Source organism: Chelon labrosus, assembly GCF_963514085.1.
Source record: "Chelon labrosus genome assembly, chromosome: 18".
Taxonomy (NCBI): Eukaryota; Metazoa; Chordata; class Actinopteri; order Mugiliformes; family Mugilidae; genus Chelon; species Chelon labrosus.
This window is the reverse complement of record NC_140351.1, coordinates 14,210,965-14,232,477: the sequence shown is the minus strand read 5'-3', so window position 1 is coordinate 14,232,477 and position 21,513 is coordinate 14,210,965. Positions and strand designations below refer to the sequence as shown.

Genomic DNA, 21,513 nt, shown 5'->3' with positions numbered 1-21,513 from the left:
AAATCTCTCAGGAGGCCAAGAACAAATCCTAAAATAAAACCCACTAATCTCTTAATCTTTAAGTTGTATTAATATGTAACTGGCTGCTAACACATATCAGTTTTATAAGGTGATAATATGATAATGCTGCATTTAGAGCTTGCTGCAATGTCCCAACATGGCAACAATTCACAAGACTGATTTGTAAGAGTAATCTTTATTGAGGCTTTAGTCTAAAGGAAAAAACAGAAGCACCAAATCCTTTTATATGCTTACAGTATATACACAGCTCATCCCAGATATCAGTTACAGTTGATCTTTGATCAGGACATGAGGACCTACCAATACCTTGAGAAAGAAAACTCTTTGGGCACTTAAATAAATAAGGAACAAAACAGAAAGACATATGGTAAATGGGAGAGAAAACTCAGGTGTTTAAAACTACTACAAAGACTATAGGACGACAAGCCCTTAGTGAAAGCCCAAACATGGAGAATTTAATTTCATCCAATTAAAGTGAAATCTTTAAATTGGCTATGAAACCTATAGTCCTCTCTGTCAAATGAAAACCGATGAAATAAAAATGAATATAATGGGTGAAACATAATCATCTCAGTGTCATCTTCTCACTGACACAAACAAATCAAATAGAAGGCCTCCAAAAGGCCTGTGCTCGATTGCACGGCTGCATATATACATAGTCGAAGAGTCTAAAAGTCTACTGAGGTATCTAGTGGTCCAGTGATTTGCCCTCCAGCACCAACTGGATCTCTTTGGCGTCCAGAGTTTCGTATGTTAGCAGGGCATCAGCAAGCTTCTTGTGCTCCTTACTGTAGGTCTTCAGGATGTTTTTAGCACGGTCGTATGAGTCCTGGATTGAGGAGAACGATACGTCAGGAAAACGGATGTTATAAACACATTAAAATTTTTAGTGGTGTGGAGAAGCTTACCTTCAGTAAAACCCTGACTTCTTGTTCAATGGCAGCTTGTGTCTCGGGGCTCTGCTTGGTCACATCTCCATAGGTCATGACACCGAGCTGCAACAAGACACAAATTACATCCTCAGGTTGAATGGACAAAGGGCCTTCTCATGCATTGAACACTGATGATTATTAAGCGCAAAGAGTAACAAAGTGAATAAAAGCTGGTGGGAACCAAAATGTTCTACAGGGGCACATTCAATTCTTACCTTGTCACTCATGCCGAACCTGGTCACCATCATTTTTGCTATTTTGGTTGCGCCATCAAAGTCGCTGGAGGCTCCTAAAATACACAATAGGAGGAAAACGTTGACGCTACTGATGCCTTACAAACAGTCAGAGCACGCACTATAAATATTCACACTTGGAGTTTAGTATTTTAACACTGTATGGCCGTTTTGATTTTATCATTTTTTTGTCATTCAATACTAGGTATACTACACTACAGTTCTGATAGTAAACAACAATACTAAATTAGTTCTACTAAATCTTTTACCTGTGGTGATGTAGTCATCTCCAAAGATCAGCTCCTCAGCTACTCGGCCGCCCATGCTGACATCCATCTGAGCCAGCAGCTGGGCTCGGGTCTCACTCCAGCGGTCATTCTCTGGGAGCATGGACACCTGGAGGAAACGTTTTAAGATTTGGTTAAAGAAAAATAAATCCAAGCATCTTAAGGGCAAAGCGTCATATGGTAAAACCATGACAAGATCTCTTACGTGGCCAAGAGTTGGTCCTCTAGGCATGATGGTAGCCTTATTGATGGGCATTGCATCTTTGGTGTAATAGGCAACGATGGCATGGCCGGACTCGTGGTATGCAGTGATGGTCTTATTCTTCTTGTCTATTTCAACACTTCGCCTTTCGGGTCCTGACATAAACAGAACAAAAAAGAGAAGCAATTACAACTTGCCATTCATGTATCGCTTCTCATCTCCGACACACTATGATATTTGTTTTGAGGGCTGCAGAGCAGATCTAAGCACTGTGTGCATTCACCCATGAGGATCTTGTCCTTAGCAAACTCCAGGTCCTTCATTGTGACCATCTCTTTCTCGTCCACTGCTGCCTTCAGGGCCGCCTGGTTGACCAGATTCTCGAGCTCTGCCCCCGAGAAGCCCACTGTGCCCCGGGCAATAATCTCTGCATTGATGGCTGTGGAAGAACAAACAGTGCATTTATACAGGTGATCGGAGACAAAGGGGTCCTTCACACAACAGCTTACAAAGATATTCTAAGCCTTTGTTTGGATAATAAGAGTTTCTGCAATCATTTTCTCATGAGTATTGACAAAGAATAAAGTATCTCGCTATACCTACCAGAATCTACTTTGATCTTGGAGAGGTACCAGTTGAGAATTTCTGTGCGTCCTTTCACATCTGGACGAGGGACAGTCACCTGCATGTCAAACCTCCCGGGCCTGATCAGAGCACTGAAAAGTGGTGCAAATCATCAGCAAGTTAAGACTTTAAGTTTGTATCCATGTCTGTAAAATGAATGTTCTTCCGCAGAAGTAGCGCAACGGCACGAGTCACTCAAAATAATGCTTTCATTTTAATGGAATAGCAATAAATATTAGAGAAGAACCCTATTTCGCTTAACAGTCAGGTTTTATCATTGAAAGGACCACAGAAAATCACTGTCGCTGTAGTTGAGACAGTAAATAAAAAAGTATGTATCTGAAAAGTTAACTTACTTATCCAAAGCTTCAGCAAAGTTTGTAGCACCAATAACGATGACACCTTCGTTGGGTTTAAATCTGTAAAACATCAAATTGTTTATTGAGAACGATTCTCTGCAGCACTCGTCTAATAAATGTATTTGGTTTAAATAAAACTGACCCGTCCATTTCAGCCAGCAGTTGGTTGATGGTTTGTCTGGAGTAAGGATGCATAGGAGACTCGATTCTTTTTCCACCCACACTGTCCAGTTCATCGATAAAGATGACGCAGGGAGCGTTAGCTTTTGCCTCTTCTGCAAACCACATACAAAAAAAGAGATTGTAGATGTCTGGATGTTTTTTTTTAACTCTCATTTCTCTCATCAAGCAAACTTACTGAAAAGGTTCCTGATTCGGCTCGCGCCGACCCCCACGAACATCTCATCAAACTCTGATCCGGAGGCGTAGTAGAAAGGAACGTCGGCTTCTCCGGCCACGGCGCGAGCTAACAGCGTCTTTCCTGTGCCCGGGGGACCAATGAGGAGGATCCCTGAGAAAACACAAGAGGAATTTGTTAGCCTGTTGTCATAGAGAGTAAAAAAAAGAGGAAATTTAACATGTAACACTACCTTTAGGCAGCTTGCCACCCAAGACGGTAAACTTCTGTGGGTTCTTGAGAAACTCAACGACTTCTTGCAGTTCATTCTTTGCCTCCTCCACTCCTTTGACATGCTCAAATGTCACATTCTTCATCTGGACGGGGTCGACTGCTGAGTCAAGGCCAGATGTGGTGCGGAACCTCACTGCGAAATCCAGAAACAATCTCCTCAGTACAGTTTCTTTACAGTGTCTAAAATTAAGAGACATTACAACTGCTGCTTTCTATATGCTTACTGTGGCACACATGTAAACATGAAGGTCCACATTTATGCTGCTTTTTCACATTTACTGCTTCCAGCTATTCAAATAGCTCCAGCACAGTCATGGAAATATAATTAGCTGGTAAAAGTATTATTAGTAGTATGCAACAAAATAATCAAACTCTACATGCACGCCATGGCACATGCAATGTGTCTTATTAGGGATATTGTTTATAACATGAAATATTTAACCTTAAAGCAAAACTTAAGGCTTATGTAACAGCCTTGTAGCCACTAACAGGATTTGTTCCAATTGCAGTGTGTGCATGTAGAGTTGTGATTTAATTCGTGAGCATAGGAAAGAATCAAAACTGAAACAAACCAGCGTCAGAAAAGGAGCCTTTACCCGAGAGAAACGGGGTTCTCGACAGACCATAGATACCGATAAGTAGGAGGACCAGCAGGATCAACCTGGTTCTCCTCAGCGAGTCTGTCCAAACAGAGCGGAGACAAAGTTAGCCCTATCTAGATCTTTAACTCGGTGCTGCCACCCAATGGAAAACTTGCGCAACTGTTCCCTTTAAATACATGCCTTGTGTTCTCTGAGTGAAGGCCTGGGATCTCATGAACCCCTCTGTGAAGCCTGTCTTGAAAGCCTCCTGCTGGTTTTCTGGAAGGTTCCTTTGTTTAACCACTTGGTCCAGAGAATGGGCCTCTGGTGCCTTTTCCCTCGAGAGCAACCCCTGTGGGAAACAAAGACAAGGATTGTATTTAAGCTTTTTAGTCCTAGCTGTGTGCCCCAAAATCATATGTCTGCAGACAAAGGTTCTTCAAAGTCAGCCATTGTATGTATTTATAAGCACTGCAACAGACATCTATCCCGTTGTTGTTGTTGTTTGTGCTTCTTGCAGCTATACATCTGCTGGTGTTGCATTTGCAACGCACGTGTTGTAAGATGAATGAAGATGTTTTCTTACTTTGCACATGTTTCCCTGAGTTGCAGTAGGTTTCTCAGCCACCGTAGATTTCAATATTTCTATCAGACTTCTTAAAATGATCTGAAACTGAACTAAGCAGTAACGAGCATACCTTCATGAAGGCTGGCGTGTAGGCCTCAGATTCCACCGGGCCGTCATAACCGGACTCCATCCGTCTGGTCCTGGATTTAAGTGTTTTAAAACCCCGACTCTGGACCCATACTACAAGGAAAGAAGAAATGCCACTCAGTTAAATATCTTACTATAAGTGAGGCTATGTTCTGTCTGCAGGCAAAATTGGCCTCTATCCTTTGACACTCAGATCTTTTCCATATTTTTTTGTTTTTTTTCCTCAATGTGCATCCAGTCTGAGTGGTTATATCAGATTTTGGGGACTTTTACATCAACCTCCTAAAATTTTAGATGAGATCTGTTTCAGTAAAACTGTTGTGATCTTCCCAACTCCAGAACTAGAAGATGATTAAAATGTTTGGTTCCATTTCTCCTCATCTTTGTTATCATCAATTTTCAGTGCCCTTCTTGTTTACTTCTGTAAGACATGTTCTCTTGCACATAAGTGCTAGTTCAGGACTATCCATGACTAATTCACATCATGAAAGCTGATACTGGCCACTTAAAAACAGTAAAAAAAATGATAATCTAACGAGTCTAAACTGAGCGCTAAGTCTAACAGTGCGAACACAGACTTAAGTCACAGCTTCTATGTCAGTTTCTTACCAGGTAAAAACTGTAGTTCTGAGCAAAATTCTTTAAGAGGGCTGTGGTGTTGTCTGTGGAAAACTGGTGAGCCAAAACCCCCCACTCTTCTGTGTGAGAAACCTGTGGGACCAACGGTACAAAAAAATAACTCCAGGTCTGTTTCATCATATAACACACAGACAAATGTGAATTCATAGTTTCTGAGTATCATAACTGTCCCAGCCCCTGTGAAGCTGGACTGAGCTGCTCACCATGCTTGTTTTGAAAGAAGCTGTCTGCAGAAACGTGACTCGTCCTCCACATCGAAGGAACAGCAGGAGGTTCTTGTGGCCCCGGTATAGGAAGTAACCTGCTGAGCAGTTCGTCCAGTTGACTCACCTTGACATCCGACAGGCCCAGATCCCTCAGACTCACGCTGGGCTATGAAGAAATAACAGAACACACATTAGTAAAATAATTAATATGACAATAACTACGCCGTATGTGGCTTTTTAGAGTTTATAAATGTTCTAAAAAAAAATTTATACATCCATGGAGAGCCGAAGTCCCGCCCTTCTGCTTCCGGTCCATGGGACCTATCTTTCGAAAAAATATGAACGGCAGTCTATGGAGAGATCATAATTATTTTCTGGTCCCGTTCGAATTGTGGCATGAATTTCACATGTGATGTGTGTGAATTTAAAAGATAATTTTTCACGTCAAGAGATAAATTATTTGACGTAAATAAGATGAACAACATTAGGTTTTGTATGAGATCGGTTAGTGAACTACATCTCTCGTCTCGAACAATGTACGTCACTAGAGAACTATGGCTGTCTCCTTGTTGAGCTTTACCGTCTTTTTCCAGGACGAAGGCAGAAGCATCAAACGAGGTGACACCGGCATCGTTAGCTGTATCTTTTACTGTAAGGGCAGACAGAACCGAAGAGTGGAAGGAAAATGTGGTGACGTAAGGTAAGCGACTTGGACTTGTAGTTCGTTTAATTACGTATTTTCCATAGCGTTTTACTTAACTATCTTGCGACAAACTGTGACATTCTTGACATGTAAAATCATTTTTTATTCTGAAAAATAAACATATGTATAATCCAAGGCACAAGTCGATCGGGACCATAAAATAATTTATCTTTCGCCATAGACTGCCGTTCATATTTTTTCGAAAGATAGGTCCCATGGAGGCAATCGGAAGGGGCGGGACTTCGGCTCTCCATATGTATCTTTGGCGTCTTTCTCACCTCTTTCAAGTAGGAACTGTGCTCCGGAGTGAAGTCTTTGTGAAGGGTTTGGACTGAAGCTGTGGCTGTACTCTTCAGAGAGTGGAGGGCGTTGATGAGCTGGCTGAGAGGCACTATCATCTGGGAGACACAAACAGGGTGGAGGGTGAAGAACAGTCTTTAAGCCCACGGCATAAACTCATGGAGGTACGTAACACTCACATACACCCATCAGCCACAACAACTGCTGAAGTGGACAACGCTGATGATCATATTACAATGTAATCCTGTTCTGGGAGTGTGGATATTACTTTGATATGGAAAACCACCTAAACGTTTTTGCAGACCAAGCACAGAGCACTAATGGCAACAGCATGGGGGGGAGTTCCCAACCTAAGCGAAACATGGCACCCAGCCATCAATATAATGCAAAAGAAAATGTCATTCTTCAGAGCAGGCCACCTTCTTCTATTGCCATGTGGTCCAGTTGTGATGCCAAGATATTCACTGTGTGTCCATTTTTGGCAGTGTGCAAATATATTAGTCTAATATAGCCCACCCACTGACCGGGTGCAATGATAAAGAGATCACCAGTGTTACCATGCCTGATCGGTGTAAGTTAATGTTTAAAAGCTGTTTTAGTTTTGCTGATTTTAACTGAACTTTCACTATAGTACAGTGAGCCAGGACTATTATGTTATACACTGTTATACACCACACACGTAACATGCAGGGAGGTTATGCAACTTCGCTTCCTTAAATATTGACTTATCACCATTTAATTCGCCATAAACCTGTCTCTATCTCGACTTATCAGGTGGTAATAATAACCGAAATTGCACGTATTATGTCGCTCTTCGCTTAAAACACTCACCGCGACAACGTGACGTAAGCGTGGGCTGTTTCTGGGGTACTCGCGCTGACATCCTGATGCTAACATTAGCCTAGCTAAGATGTCATTGACCGAAAGACAATTAATTACATAAATAACAATATACTGGGACACGTATCGCTAAAACTCAAATAATAGCCATTCATATGTAACAGTTGGTTTATAACTAAAACAACAAATACGCTGTCAAACGAACACTTATTAGGTAGCCAAGTCAACAAGCCGCTATAAAGTCGGGTTACCTGCTGTGGCTGAAACGACGTCGACAAAGAAAACATTTTTTGTTGATGAACAATTCAGAGTCGGTGTTTGAATAATTGATGCGTGAGGACGGGTCCCCTGTGTGATGTGAATGAAGGAGTCCACCCGGGAGCAGTGTCCTTTTGTTATTTTTCTTGTTACACAACTTTCGGCAGCTTAGCTAATAACTGCAAACGGAATCTCTGGCATCTGAGGTCAACGGGACTACAAAATGACGTCAAATCGAATTACTACCGGGTTCAACTTGCATCGTTACATCATTTGAGGAAAATAAGCGTCACGCTCATTAAAAATTGATGTAAGAATTCTTATCGGTATATAACAAAAGAGAAATGTGTTTGTAATTCCACAATATATGCCTCACAATAAAAAAAAATAGTGCGGCTGTTATTACACAATTTCTCAACTGACATTTTAGGTATGTTTATCAAAGCCTGATCGAAATTAAAACGTTGCATGAATCGTTCCATTATTTATAACGACTGAATTAAAGAAAGTTTTAGATAATAATATACACCGTGGTTCAACAACGAAAGTTAGTGACTAACTCTATAATATAGCACACAACAGGCGAGTTTTCTACTTTTCATACAGGCGGTTTCTCGACACAACCACATTTACATCTGAGGACCCCGCGAGAAAGAGCAGTAGAATTCAAAATTTCAAAACAAACCCGAGCTTGTCGTTTTATCATGCAGCAAGTGTTTACTTTGACCTAGCTGGCTTGTACAGACACAACCCAGTTCTTGGTTTGAATTATTTAAATCATGGACGCAGACGAAAAGCACAACGCGCTTCCAAGTGAGAAATCAACTAATGCTCCTAAAGCGCCAACAATCGACGACTTTGTCGTTTTGAAGCCTGTTAGCCGCGGTGCTTTTGGCAAGGTCTACCTTGCACGGAAGAAGTGCAATGCGCGTTTATATGCCATTAAGGTGAGTCAGTTTGTGTTTTGATCGCTCATACTTATTAAATACAGTTTTATTTGATTTTAAATGACTCTGTTTTCTCTGTAGGTGATGAAGAAAGCTGACATGGTTGATAAAAACATGACAGGGCAGATGAAGGCGGAGAGAGATGCACTCGCTCTGAGCAAAAGTCCCTTCGTGGTTCACCTGTTTTACTCCCTGCAGACAGCCACCAAGATCTATCTGGTAATAATACCCAGTGACTTAAGAAAAGAGTAAATGATCTCCCTTTTGAAGTCAATACTCACATTTTGAATTGTTCACAGGTAATGGAATACCTCATTGGTGGAGATGTCAAATCCCTCCTTCATATCTGCGGCTATTTTGACCAGGACATGGCTGTAAAATACATCTCAGAAGTTGCTCAGGCTTTGGACTACCTCCACCGTCATGGTATAATCCACAGGTACGGTAATGCTACACGTAGTTCCTTACGTGTTGTTAAATATGTATAGCACTGAGTGATCGTCTTTATTTTGTCGCCTGTTCAGGGATCTGAAACCTGACAACATGCTCATATCCAACGAAGGTCACATCAAACTCACAGACTTTGGCCTTTCTAAAGTCAAGCTTGACAGAGGTATGAAAATTACAACTCAGCTTGAAAAAGTTCCCTCTATTATTAATAATATTTTGCTTATTTTATCTGTATTGTGTCTTTGTCAGAGCTGAATCTTATGGATATCCTCACTACTCCATCTTTGGCCAAACCAAAGAACGATTACTTCCGCACCCCGGGTCAAGTCCTCTCCTTAATCAGCTCCCTTGGATTTGTAAGTGAATTTGTGTATAATTTTGCATGGACAGACGTCCAACTAAGATTCTTCATGCGTATCACATTTTGCGCTCCTTAATGACTTCTTTCTCCATTAAATACAGAATTCACCAGCAGGAGAAGGCAAGCGCCATTGCAGTGCATCTGTTGTGTCCAGCCCCATGTCCTGCAGCAAAATAAAACAGAAGAACAGCTCTCTTGACTCTCCTTTGATGAAGAGAAAAGACCAGCTGTGTTCTCCAGCTCTCCGCCCTTGGAAAATGGGTGTGTTGTAGTAAATTCCAAGATGTTCTCTGCTTTTTTTTTTTTTTTTTTAAATTGTGGAACGACTGGTTTGCCTTGGACAGTTTAATCATTCATATATTAGACAATCACAGTTTATATTCCCGGCGACGGCCTGACACTGAGAAAATTGTAACATTGAGTGTTTTGGTTCATCTTCATAGGACCTAACAGCGCTGCGTTCAGTCCTCATACCCTGGCAAAGAATCTCACCCCTACGTTACTGAAGTCTAGAAAAAGGTTTGAGACGATGAGTGCAGGCAGCACCACCGACACTGAAGGAGCCATCAGTCCGCTGTGGGAATGTGATGAGGTCAGTGAGTGTGAACTTATAACTGTGTGTAATTTGTGGACCCTCAAACAACACTATATTTTTATTAGGAGTGATCTCATTTCTCAATTAAATTTCACTTTCTTCTCTAGAAAGAAAATGAACCCATTAATGAGCAGAAGGACACAGAGCAGAGTGATTACAAAGGCCTCTCCGCTAAGGCTACTAGTAGTCCTTCAAAGCCGTCAAACCAAGAGCATCTTGCAGAAAAGATATCTCCTTCCAACAATCTGGAGTCTGCTTTCAAAGCTCAGGAGGATACTTGTCAGTCAGCGAGGGACGACTGTCCACCGTCATCTGTGAAGAGAACATTTTCAGATGTAGAAAAAAGTCCAGAGCCACTGGAGATTCAAGCCAAAAAGAGAAATACAGACTACAAGCGGTGCTACGAGATTCCAGAAGAGACTGCGAGGTTTCACACTGGCCTGACTGGAACATTTTCCTCCATCCAAATCGCCTCCGCTGACGGGATCCCTAAGCGCTCCAGTCCCATCGCTGTGGCGAAAAGTCTGTTCTGTGAACTGGAAGAGCCGGTGGAGGACGTGTTTGACGAGGGAGCCAAAGACGTGTCGCATTCGAGCTTCACCTCACCGCTTCCTGGGAGCAGTGACATCTGCAGGAGCTTGAGTCTGGACTCTGATGAGTCTATGCATGAGACGTCTCTTATTATTGACAGCCATGCATCACACCGACAGAGAAAGCTTTGCAACAATAGGAATTTAGACTCCTCCATTATAGAATCACTACCGCAGACTCCTTCTGCTGTCACTATTGAAACACCTAAAATAGGTCATGTGATGCAGAGAAGTGAGTCTCAGTGTTCCTTTCTCAACCGGCGTCCTGAGCTCGGCTGTAGCGCGGCACAGTCCCCGTCCTTCCTCAGGCCGCGAAATGTTGTAGCTTTCCGTAGCTACTGCAGCTCCATTAACCGCTCCAACGTGTCTGGAGTGTCGCGGCTTAGCTTTGGATCTGTGGAGGCTATGGACACGACAGGCTCTTATCACTCGGCGAGTGGCACTGCAACACCGCTGCAGAAAAGACGCAGCTCCAGCAGTTCTGTCTATCAGGTAGGCATACAAGTTTATTCGGCACAGAGAAAAGACCTTTGCGACATGCCATTTTTCACGTTACTCTTTATTTCCTTCTCACGTCAGACTCCTCAGCCCATGTCGACCTCTCATACGCCTTTCAGGACTCCAAAGAGTGTCCGAAGGGGTGCTCTGCCCGTCGAGGGTGCACCCATTTTAGGAACCCCTGACTACTTGGCTCCAGAGCTTCTTTTGGGAAAACCTCACGGTAAGAGAGGCAATTTTTTAATCTAAGGAACACAACACCGCATTAAAAAAATAGCAAAATTCTGTCTGGTGGGTAATGAAATTGACATGCTTGACTCTGTAGTCCTTGTGACAGGCATTCTCTTTTAGTTTCAGGAAGTGGTCAGTGTGGTAAGTTTATAATAATGTTTTGTTTTGCGAGGGAGCTTGCATGTTCACCCAGCCTGCTAATACGCTAAAGGAAATGAGCTGATTCCTCCCCCATCCCCATCCTCCCTGTCCCCACTCTTTCTGCAATGATTGGAGGGAAAGGGGTGGCGGTTGAAGTGTGTGATTGTAGAGGTTTAAAAAAAAAATAAAAATGGATGATCTTAACATTGAGCTAACATAATTATTAACAGCGCTGGGAATCAAGTTTGATGAGGCTCTTGTTCTTTTAACTGGTCAAACAGGTTTTTCTGCTCTTTCATTTGTTACTGTCATTATTGTTGACATTTGGCAGCCGAAACGCGAAATGTCATCAAATAATTGAACTGACACGCTGTTATTAATTCAAACATTAATAATGGGCTGAGGGCAGGATTCCCTGTCAGCTGCACAATGCCATACTGTAGCTTGATTGCTGCCGTTTGAGCAGTCAGTCCGTGACATGAATGATCCTCTGTGACAGCACTGATTCGAAGCTGTCGAAGCTGTCTCATTCGTAGAAAATTATAATAATTGAAATCTTAGATATTGAGATGCAAAACTACTTCTTTCAAACTATGATATTCGACACATTTATCTGTGTTAGGCTGTGTATTCGTTTTAGCCTGAATGGAGATGTGTGCATCACTTCAAGTGAAGGAATATGAACTTTATAGCCAGGCCTGAATCCCTTCATCCTCAGTCTAACGCAGTCCCTGCTTCTGCCACTGCACCACAGTTAGTGCTCACTCTAACAGGAAGCACAGGTACAACTGAGGTTTTAGAAGTTAGGTAGGTAGAAGGTAGCTATGCAGAAAATTTGACTTCTTTTTTTGCCCCCTAACAGATTGCATGGTGGACTGGTGGGCGCTAGGCGTGTGTCTTTTCGAGTTCCTCACAGGTGTGCCGCCTTTCAACGACGAGACACCTCAGCTGGTCTTCCAGAATATCCTCAACAGAGGTGAGCTTGTTGTCCTGGTCCAAACCTCAACCTCAAAATGCTTCGAAATATAAAACCGCCAAAAAAAACACATATTTAATTTAATTGTCAATTCACTATCAATTATTTCAGATATCCCCTGGCCTGAAGGAGAGGAGGAACTCTCTGCAAACTCAAGGAATGCCATTGAAGCCTTGCTCACCATGGACATGATGAAACGGGCTGGTTTAAAGGGTAAGGACCCCTTCTAAATTTTAGTTTATTTATGTCCTCAAACCTCCATAAAGCCCATAATTGTTTTCTGATAAAAATCTGAGAGCCACTATTAATGTTTAATATTTACTTTCAGGTCTAATAGAATAGGTTACACATTCATAATATTTAAAAAGTACACTGAATGAATTGTTTCTCCTACTTTACATTGCTCTAGCGCCTCTTTCTTAAGTGCTCCATTTTAGTTGCTGTCTCTTTAAGACCCACCTCCTTCCGAATACCTCGCTTTTCCCTGATTGGTCGTTGGCCCAGTCGGTTGTATTTGGTCAGCCATTCACAGCCTCCCGTGTCTTATCAAACTAGCAAAATTAAGTTCTTCTTTTGTCTGCTTCTGCTTTATTATGTTGTGATGGTGTTTTGTATGGAGGACCATAAGTGCGAAAATTAAAAAAGAAAAAGAAATGACTCAACAAATGAGTTGATAAACTATTAAGCTGATTAAAATCATAATAAAAGATCAATTTCAAATTGAATTAATGTTACTGCACTTGGTGATGTAGATAAGTAACAGAATAAAAAGGAGGAACCGTGTTTCTTGTAGGCGAGAACTTCGAGATTTGTCCATTTTACAAAAAAAGGTATAGCTGTGACATACTACTGCTAAATTCAAATTATCAAATTTTCGAGTGCTGTTAAAAGTTATTTTAATTTAATTTATTTTTTAAAAGCGCAACCATCTTAATTCTATCACTAGACTGGACTAGACTAGAATTCTTAGTTGCGATCAGAACATTATGTCCATGAATGTAGCACAGAAAATGTGTAATCTATGTTAATATAATAATAATAAAAAATAAAAAAAAAAGTTAATTTGGGATTCTTTTACTTTGAACTTCCACCAGAACTCAAGCGCCATCCCCTGTTTGACGGCCTGGACTGGGACAACCTGCAGAACCAGCCGATGCCTTTCATACCTCAGCCAGAGGATGAAACCGACACCTCTTACTTTGATGCAAGAAACAACGCTCAGCACATTGCTCTGTCAGGATTCAGTCTGTAGAGTTACTCGCTGGGTGAGTTTAATTAAAGAAGCACTACACAAATTTATTCCGTTAACGATGTGATGTTTTGATTGGCCTTGCATCGCTTTTTAAAAAACAAAAAAAATCATTTTATGTATGTGCAATCCCTGGTCATAACAGCCAGATAGTTGAACCGTAGAGAGTAAATTCCTTCTAAAAGTACATGACTGTAATATGTAGTTAACATCTCTTAAATCGGTTTTTCTTCCAGCAAAATGCTATTGACTACTCCTTTGGTCTGCTGCTTTATCATATTGTGATGGTGTTGTGTACAAATATATGGAGGAACGCAACTGCCAAAATTAAGAAAGTAAATAAATTATTAAATAAATTCATGTGCAATGAAATGCGCCAAAATCATATTAAAAACAAACGTAGCCATTAATTATTTTTTTAAAATGCGGCATAAATAGATATTACTTGTTTGAAATGTAAAACGAAAAAAACAAATCTGTTCTTGGAAATAAATAAGGGAGAAATGCTCAAGAAAGTAATACATAAATAAATACACTGATAAAACAAAATACATTGAATCAATTCATAAATAAAATGGTTGAAAAATCTAATATTTATTAATGTTTTTTTTTTTTTAAATAAATGAATGCCTACATTTATGTTCATTATTATTATGTTTGGCGCATTTCATTGCACATTTGTTGATCGAGTCCTTTATTTACTTACTTTTTTTATTTTGGTAGTTTTGTTCCTCTGTAGTTATATTAGCGCCATTTCTTTTTTGCTGCACTGTTCATCAATGTAATGTTCCCCTGCTGTATTACTGGGTGGGCAGGCCCCCTGAATTTCTGGGATACACATATTAATATATTCATCAACACTGTATTTTATATGTAAACCTCGTTGATAACATTTAGTATCATTGTTTTAAGACATGAGAAGTACTTTATATCCTTTTCGTTTTGCCACTTTTAACGTCATTTGTCATTTTGATGCAATTTCACTTCAGTTTTTCATACTTGTTCTTCCTTGCTAGTCTGAAATTTAGTGTTTTTCACTCTATGAAAGAATGAAAATACAAATAAAATGTGTTTGTAACATGATGTTCTTTGAATTTTCCCTGTCAAACATCAAAATGGTTTAGATGGATCTAATTATCTTCTGCATATTTAGAAAGGATTAGCGAACAGTAAAGCACAAATACTGGAAACTGCTTGTTTTCTAAAATCCTTATAAAGGATATCTCTTTTTTCCCCAATCATCGACTTAATTCAGTACAAATAATGTAGAAAAACTTGAAGGCTTTGTGAAAACTTTTATTTCAGGCTGAGATTATCGCATGCAAACACCGCTCTATCCACAGGCAGAGAGGGTGGGAAAGCCTTAGTACGTTTCAGTAGAAAGGTAAACTCGCTTTATTTTTTTTCTTTTCTTTATTAAAACATATTGGCTCTGTAAAGATTAGTGCTAGCACAGATGCCAATCTCTGCAAATACGATATAGTATTCTACATTAATACACAATAATGCAATTAAAATATTGCATTCTGAACTGTACAGCTATTGTATACAATTTGTATAGATCGCACTGCTTTGCAAAACAATTCATGATTAATATCACTCAAAATCTCTCCACGATATTCATACACACCGACACGTCACACGTTAAAATTATACGACATAGAAAACATAACAGCGTAAACAACACAGACGAGTGTTATGCATTAATGATTATCTCTTTCATGGCTCAATAGGTAGTATGATTAATGATTAATGCTAATTTGGTCCGGAACTGCTACCGCTACAATGTTTGACTATGAAAAATCATAACGCCACCTATAGTATGAATGTACCTTTATGATGTAGAGGCACTTTTTCTATTTTAAAAACAGACGCATACACAGTGGGACAGGTGACGAGAACGCATCCTGAACGTTTGTCTAGCCAACACACAACAACTAGCAGTCACTTTGAACATAAACCTCACTTAACACAGCTGAAATCAGGCTTTTGTTGCCGTTTGCTGTCGCTAAAAGCAATAAATATTAACTTATTCTCTGGATTAAAAACAATCTCACACATCAGTACATTATAACATTCAATCCCCACGTCTGTTCTACAGTTATTACAGCTTTTTTTTTTTTTAATTATAGCAGCATTATCTGGGCAACTAATGAAAGTTTATGAATCACATCAAGCTTAAGGCAACAACGCCTTAGTTATGGAAATAATTGAGAAGCTGCTATAGTTGGTCTATGAACACACTGACAATGCCCTGCTCTTGACGTGAACCATTTCTTACAGAGATATAGATTCCAGTACAGTGGTGTCATCTTGAAGAGGTTGTATAATCGCAGCCCGTACATTCATGATCCTTTTTGATTCCACATCCACAGTGCAACACTTTTTTCTCTTGTCGCTCATTACTCTAGGTGCCTTCTTCATAGTGCAAAAGCAAATTACTGGGCTGTGGGTCAAAGCAGAGGGGGAAGTTACAGCCGTCAGCAGCCCAACCGGAGACATTTAGAGGACTCGTAGTCGCCCATGTCCGTGTGTGAGTGAGCAGGTTCAGTTGATCCGTCTACTGAAGAGAAAGGAGAAACAAAAAAAAAATGTTTAGCTGAGTATTACATGAAAATAGTAGTATGATGCAAAGCTTTTATTGAATTAAATAATACCTCCTCCTCTTCTGCAAGTACAGGCGGATAAGCCACTGTACCACGAATGGCCATATAACAGCGAAGGCCAAGCCGGTTGGTGAAATGTCAAAAGGCCACCAGGACGGTTTCTAGGGAGGAAAGACATGAAGGATTATAGCGTTATAACGAAATGGAAAACTGCTCCCAACAATATTCAGAGAACATTAACAACACTGTTTACCCGACTCTTCTTATTCACTGGGGGTGATACGAAAGTGGGAGACAGAGCCACTGATCGTGCCTGCAGAAAGAAAAGTAAAGAACATGAATATATGAATGCTGCAGCGACGGTGGGTCATTACAGCGCTGTTTACTAAACCAAAGTACAAATCTCTTATCTAACCTAGCCTCATGAACACACTGAAAATATAACCACGTTAATTTTTATACACAAGTTGCAAAAAAAAATATTTATTTTAATCATTTGGATTATAATTGTTAGAAGATATTGTTTTACTGATTATGTTTTAGAGCAGTTACAACTGGTTTTTGATTCAACCGCCTGCACCCATTGTTTACTCAAGATTTTTCACTAGCGCAACAATAGCTGGCTGACTCTCTGTCATCTGTTTTATTCCTCTCCTCTAACCCTCCTTTCCGTGGGGAGTGAATGAGGAAGGACTGGTCTGACCTGGCTGGCTGTCAGAGCCTCCAGGGTGTGCAGCCTCTCCAGGACGCTCTGCATGTCCTCCTGCAGTCTGGCCAAGGCCACAACTATCTGCTCATTCAGGTTTCCTCCGGGTGTGCCTGCCCTTCCCCAGCGGTCCCCATCCCCGTCTCCACCACTGTGCATGGGTATCAGAGACCCAGAGCTGCGGCCTGGAGATCTGGAACCTAAAAACAAAATTAGATTTTTGAAAACGGCTGAATGGTAACCAGTAAACCACTAATTCCTGATAAATTTGAATCAGTGCTCCAGTAAATGAGAGAAAATGCACTGGAAATGCAACCGTACCTCGTCCTCTTCTGACCAAGGAGCTGCCCGGTACGTCCACATTCAGCCTCTGTCTCTGTGACATTGCTCCCCCCGCCTCTCCATCTTCCCCTCCACATCTGACCACCTCCTGTGGACCCTGAACGTCCTCCTCCAGAGGCGGCAGGACGTGGTTCTCGTCTTCGTCCAGGTCGTCCAGAGAGCGGTTGTGCTCCGAGTTCTAGAGAAGATCCAACATAACATTACGTACTGAAGGATTCCTTGAACAAACATGACCTTTATTGTGTATTTGCGTTTCTTCCTTGCCTCTTCCTGGCCGAACTGGTCCACAGAATCACAGTAGACTTCACTGTCTGAGTCACTGGCCACGTGATTGGGTCCAGACACCTCGACACTTGGATCTAATGTCGGTACAAAGGGCACAGAAAAGGGGAACAAAAGAAGCTGAGCCTCGCCCTACACTGTAATGACTAAACCGCGCTGTAATTAACAGAGTGACACAGAGGACGTTCACTTAATTTGGGGCTTTTTGTTCCATTTCAACCGAGCCATTAATTTACTCCATTAAAACTGTCTCAGGAGCGGCTGATGTGTTAAGTGTTACGGTTCTCTTCGAACGAAGCTTAGCAGATTATCTGATCACATGGCGCACTGATAAACAAGCACAGGCGGCCGGAGTCCTCTGCAACCATTTTGGAGCATTGAGAGGACAGAACGTTCACTAATGTAAGACTTTAAGCAGAACGTAAGGTGTGGTTTTCTCTACCTGCATGGTGTCCGTTGAGCAGAGGCTGGCCCACCTCCTGGGAGTCGTCGCCGTTCAAAACCGCCCTGGAATGACTCCCGTTGGTCAGATGGGTGACCCCGTTAGCCACTCTACCATTCGACAGGGGCGCTTTGTGTCTCCTGGCTGAACTCTTCTTCTTTGGTTGTGGTGCTGCTGAACATTTACAGTAACTTGAGAATGTTTTCTCAAAACCGTAACAACTTTTAAAACAGGAATCTTTCATTACCTTTTCTGAGCTCCCTGATCTCTTCCTCCTCCTCCTCCTCTTCTTCTTCTTCTTCATCATCGTCATCATCTTCTTCATCATCATCCTCATCATCCTGTTTTGTTTCTTCCTCTGACCTCAGTTCTTTTGGTTTCTGCCTGGCCGGCTGCAGAGTGCCGTTCATCTCCATGTTTCTGACGATGCTCTTTGCGACGCTCTTGGATGGAAATGAGTTGAGCACTGTACCGAACCCTGCAAGAGCAAAGAAATGACAAGTAATTAAATGAAAACAACCATGTCAATGTTTGCATTAGACTTCAGAGACATTAGAGTTTAATTCATTTTAAAGCTTCCATTTCTGATAGCTAAAGGATGTTTAAATGTGCCAAGCCACATCTTCAGGGGCACTAACTCAGCATGCATAGTACGACCGCTAATAAGCACGAAAAGCATCTCGGCTACACCAGACAGACAGGTATGAAACTATATCACCAGACTCAGGTGTTCACACAGTTATGTACTTGCCTTCCAGTTGCCTAGCAAACTGTGTCAAACGGGCTGAGCATATAACAAGAGGCAAATTGCAAAACGTTAAGCTCTGCATGCAGTTCCAAATGAAAGGTGTAAGCGCTTCACCGGAGTTGAACCTACCTGTGCTCAGGTCTGATATCTGCGTGATCTTTTTCTTGTCTTCAACCAGCTCGTAGAACGGACCGAGGACGCGTAGGAGCTCCTCCACCTCGTCAGTCATGGGCATGCCCTCCAGGATCTGTGTGTCAAATATAGATACATTTATATTATTACTATTATTATTATTATTATTTAAAATCCACAGATGCAGATAGGTTCAATTTAAAGTCTCCATGAAATCTAATTCAGTATTCATTCTGACTGAGGTTCAAAGTGTTTTTAATTTTTTTGTAAAACAATTTTGAAATGTTGAGTCATCCTGCACTCAGGGGCTTGTACTAAATGCGTGTCCAATGAAAAGCTTTCTTGAGTTTTCCCTCCCTCCCCCGTATCTAACGTATCTGGGCGGAGCTAATGATTGAAGTTGACCAATCACAACAGTCTAGGCTTTTTGGGCCTTACCAGCTTCCTGCTTTTACAGGAAACACAAATCAAACAGCTCTCTGCTAGTTGTTTCCAATAAATCTTATATTATCTGTTTAAAAAAAAGGAAATTGAATGTAGGAAATGTACCAGTTTCATCTCATCAACATAGGCTGCCATTGCTGCTTCTTTTGTCATTTCTCCAAGAGAGTTCCACGCGTCCCTAAAATAAAAAAAATAAAAAAAAACAGAAATGCATTGTTATGTCCCAGTAAGAGCAGAAAGTAGGAGTCATAATAAAATGTCTGTCTCATCACATTTGGGTTATCAACGCTCGGTGCCAGTTCTCAGCTTTGTCAACAGTTTATTTTAGGTCAGTGTGTTCTTTGTTTGTTTTGGGTCCAAGGCTAACAGAAACATTCGTTCATTAGTAACCGTAGCTGTCCCTGAAAGAAGTCTCCCGACAGCTTCCTCACAAGAGTCCAGATTTGTGGGTAAGAGGTCACATTCCTTAGGCGCATTTCAACGAGCGCCGAGTCCAGGGATCCACCTAACGCGACCTAAAACTAAACGGAGGGGCGCACAGTTTCCGTTTTATTTGGACAATTTCCACAGAATACATTTCAGCACCGAACGTGCGCAACTTTATTATTGTTCGACGAGTCAAATAGCAAAACCTTAGACAATGATAAAACCGAATGTTGTTGTAATATGTTTTTCTCATAAGACAGAGCTGTGAATGAAATAAATAAACTGTTGGACTTCACATGAAAGAATGGAGCAGACACTGTCTCCTAAGGACACCCAGATCCCTTGGTGTGTAGGGAACTCTTGGGAATCTTTTATGACAATATATTCCTTGTTGGTTTTCCCTTTCCTGCTGCTCTTTAACAAAGCCTGCTCCCAGACGGAGACACAGTAAACTATACTACACTTTTGTACAGAGTGGATTTTATTATTACCATTTAGCCTTGCCAACTGCATCCCAGAAGCCAGGCCGGGGTATATTACACGCTCCCACAGTGGCTTGTTTGTAGTAACTGTAGAACTTGAGCATCATGTCGTTGGAGGGTTGAAAGGGACCTGGGGGGGGGGGGGGGGGAAGACACTTTGATTATACAAAAAGAAAACGCACGCTGCAAGTGCAGATTAAATGGTTATCTGGTGTCACTAATACATCTCCAAAGGCTTTTGAGATAAAGCAGGCCTTTAATGGTGATAGGGCTGCAGGGCGGAAAGTCTGCTCTTGCAGCAGCTAGCAAAGTGGATTACTGAAATCGCACAAGCCCCAAGCTGCTGCTGCTGCTGCTGCTGCAGTGCACCTATCCAGGTCAGACACCAGTCCGCCTGGGCCCCGGGTATGAGCCGCTTTAACCGAGTCACAGCTCACCGTCCGCGGGTAAACTCTTGATGACTTTCACGGCGGCGTCAAACCTCCGCTGGTTCAGACGCCTTTCATCTTCCACGCTGACACTCTCCACCTCCATTGTGTCACTCGGAGACAGCCGACACACAACCTGCAGACAGTAAATAAACAAAACCAGTCACGATAACACATACATGCTGCTCTTGCTCCCTCTCTGGGACCGTTCAAATCAACAAAATGACACACTTTGAAGACCCAAATGCGACTCACTAAACTTCAGTTAACTGTGTTTCTGGTATGTTATGACCACCAGCAGGAGGGGATTGAGTCAGTTGTGTATCTAGGACACGCCAAGTCGTCTGCGACACAGGTCCAACAACACTGTTACGCATGCCAAATGCTAACTATATCTACAAGGTTTAGACAGAAACGCTAAAAAGTGCTTGTTCTTACCGTTAAATTCACCGGCCTATCTGTTTGTCAGAAGGCGACTTGACTTTAGCCCCCGACCAGACGCCATGAACGATATGTAAAGCCAAGCACAGGTGCACTCTGGGAGTTGTAGTTTTCTACCCCACGGCGACGGTTCCTACAAGCTCCACAATCCTCCGCGAAATCTAAAGTACTTTTCTGTGTATGTCGTTTTCAGTCAAATCCAGCCGATTTTTAAGGAGACATTATGTGTTTATTGGCTGAGGGAAAAAAGTGTGAAGAAGTGAAAAATGTCAGAGGTTATGTTACTTAAATGTTGTCGCAAAAACAAGCACGAATCGCAGCAGCAGTTCATTATTATTAAACTACACTTCCCAGCATGCTCGAGACAAGAGCCATGTTTTTTTTAGTCATTTGGAAGAGTGATAGGTAGACCAAGAAGAAAAGAAAGAGCTCTCACTTAGTTTTTTTTTTTTTTTTTAAATTCAA

The 21,513-nt window shown here is 41.5% G+C and overlaps 3 protein-coding genes across 8 annotated transcripts; 1 reads left to right on the top strand and 2 right to left on the bottom strand.

Moving 5' to 3' along the window:
• Positions 1 to 88: 88 nt before the first annotated feature.
• On the bottom strand, positions 89 to 7,731 carry LOC311503175 (ATP-dependent zinc metalloprotease YME1L1-like). Of its 2 annotated transcripts, none has more exons than XM_084565732.1 (18): positions 7,525 to 7,731; positions 6,412 to 6,531; positions 5,428 to 5,596; positions 5,195 to 5,296; positions 4,569 to 4,678; positions 4,072 to 4,222; positions 3,862 to 3,969; positions 3,249 to 3,422; positions 3,017 to 3,169; positions 2,801 to 2,933; positions 2,656 to 2,718; positions 2,279 to 2,391; positions 1,959 to 2,114; positions 1,679 to 1,830; positions 1,456 to 1,582; positions 1,169 to 1,242; positions 930 to 1,016; positions 89 to 850 (listed from the first exon to the last, which is right to left on the bottom strand). In XM_084565732.1, the coding sequence occupies exons 1-18, from the start codon at positions 7,558 to 7,560 to the stop codon at positions 710 to 712; spliced, it is 2,169 nt and encodes a 722-aa protein (XP_084421858.1). In that variant the 5' UTR covers positions 7,561 to 7,731; the 3' UTR covers positions 89 to 709. The 2 variants fall into 2 exon arrangements, with proteins under 2 accessions (XP_084421858.1, XP_084421859.1); XM_084565733.1 differs by having other exon boundaries at positions 90 to 850; positions 3,886 to 3,969.
• A 392-nt stretch (positions 7,732 to 8,123) lies between these two features.
• Positions 8,124 to 14,677, top strand: mastl (microtubule associated serine/threonine kinase-like). Of its 3 annotated transcripts, XM_084566523.1 has the most exons (14): positions 8,124 to 8,478; positions 8,560 to 8,697; positions 8,778 to 8,917; positions 9,003 to 9,091; positions 9,178 to 9,284; positions 9,391 to 9,550; positions 9,733 to 9,881; positions 9,992 to 10,966; positions 11,054 to 11,195; positions 11,324 to 11,344; positions 12,207 to 12,320; positions 12,432 to 12,533; positions 13,415 to 13,585; positions 13,806 to 14,677. In XM_084566523.1, exons 1-13 carry the CDS (start codon positions 8,311 to 8,313, stop codon positions 13,570 to 13,572), a joined length of 2,463 nt encoding a protein of 820 aa, XP_084422649.1. In that variant the 5' UTR covers positions 8,124 to 8,310; the 3' UTR covers positions 13,573 to 13,585; positions 13,806 to 14,677. The 3 variants fall into 3 exon arrangements, with proteins under 3 accessions (XP_084422649.1, XP_084422648.1, XP_084422650.1); XM_084566522.1 differs by having other exon boundaries at positions 13,415 to 14,677; XM_084566524.1 differs by lacking the exon at positions 11,324 to 11,344 and having other exon boundaries at positions 13,415 to 14,677.
• Positions 14,678 to 14,855: 178 nt separating this feature from the next.
• Positions 14,856 to 21,126, bottom strand: acbd5a (acyl-CoA binding domain containing 5a). Of its 3 annotated transcripts, none has more exons than XM_084566466.1 (13): positions 21,046 to 21,126; positions 20,617 to 20,743; positions 20,189 to 20,309; positions 19,377 to 19,449; positions 18,825 to 18,942; positions 18,195 to 18,425; positions 17,948 to 18,121; positions 17,488 to 17,582; positions 17,203 to 17,401; positions 16,879 to 17,081; positions 16,429 to 16,488; positions 16,227 to 16,336; positions 14,856 to 16,132 (listed from the first exon to the last, which is right to left on the bottom strand). In XM_084566466.1, exons 2-13 carry the CDS (start codon positions 20,711 to 20,713, stop codon positions 16,117 to 16,119), a joined length of 1,497 nt encoding a protein of 498 aa, XP_084422592.1. In that variant the 5' UTR covers positions 20,714 to 20,743; positions 21,046 to 21,126; the 3' UTR covers positions 14,856 to 16,116. The 3 variants fall into 3 exon arrangements, with proteins under 3 accessions (XP_084422592.1, XP_084422594.1, XP_084422593.1); XM_084566468.1 differs by having other exon boundaries at positions 14,856 to 16,129; XM_084566467.1 differs by having other exon boundaries at positions 17,948 to 18,118.
• Positions 21,127 to 21,513: the final 387 nt, after the last annotated feature.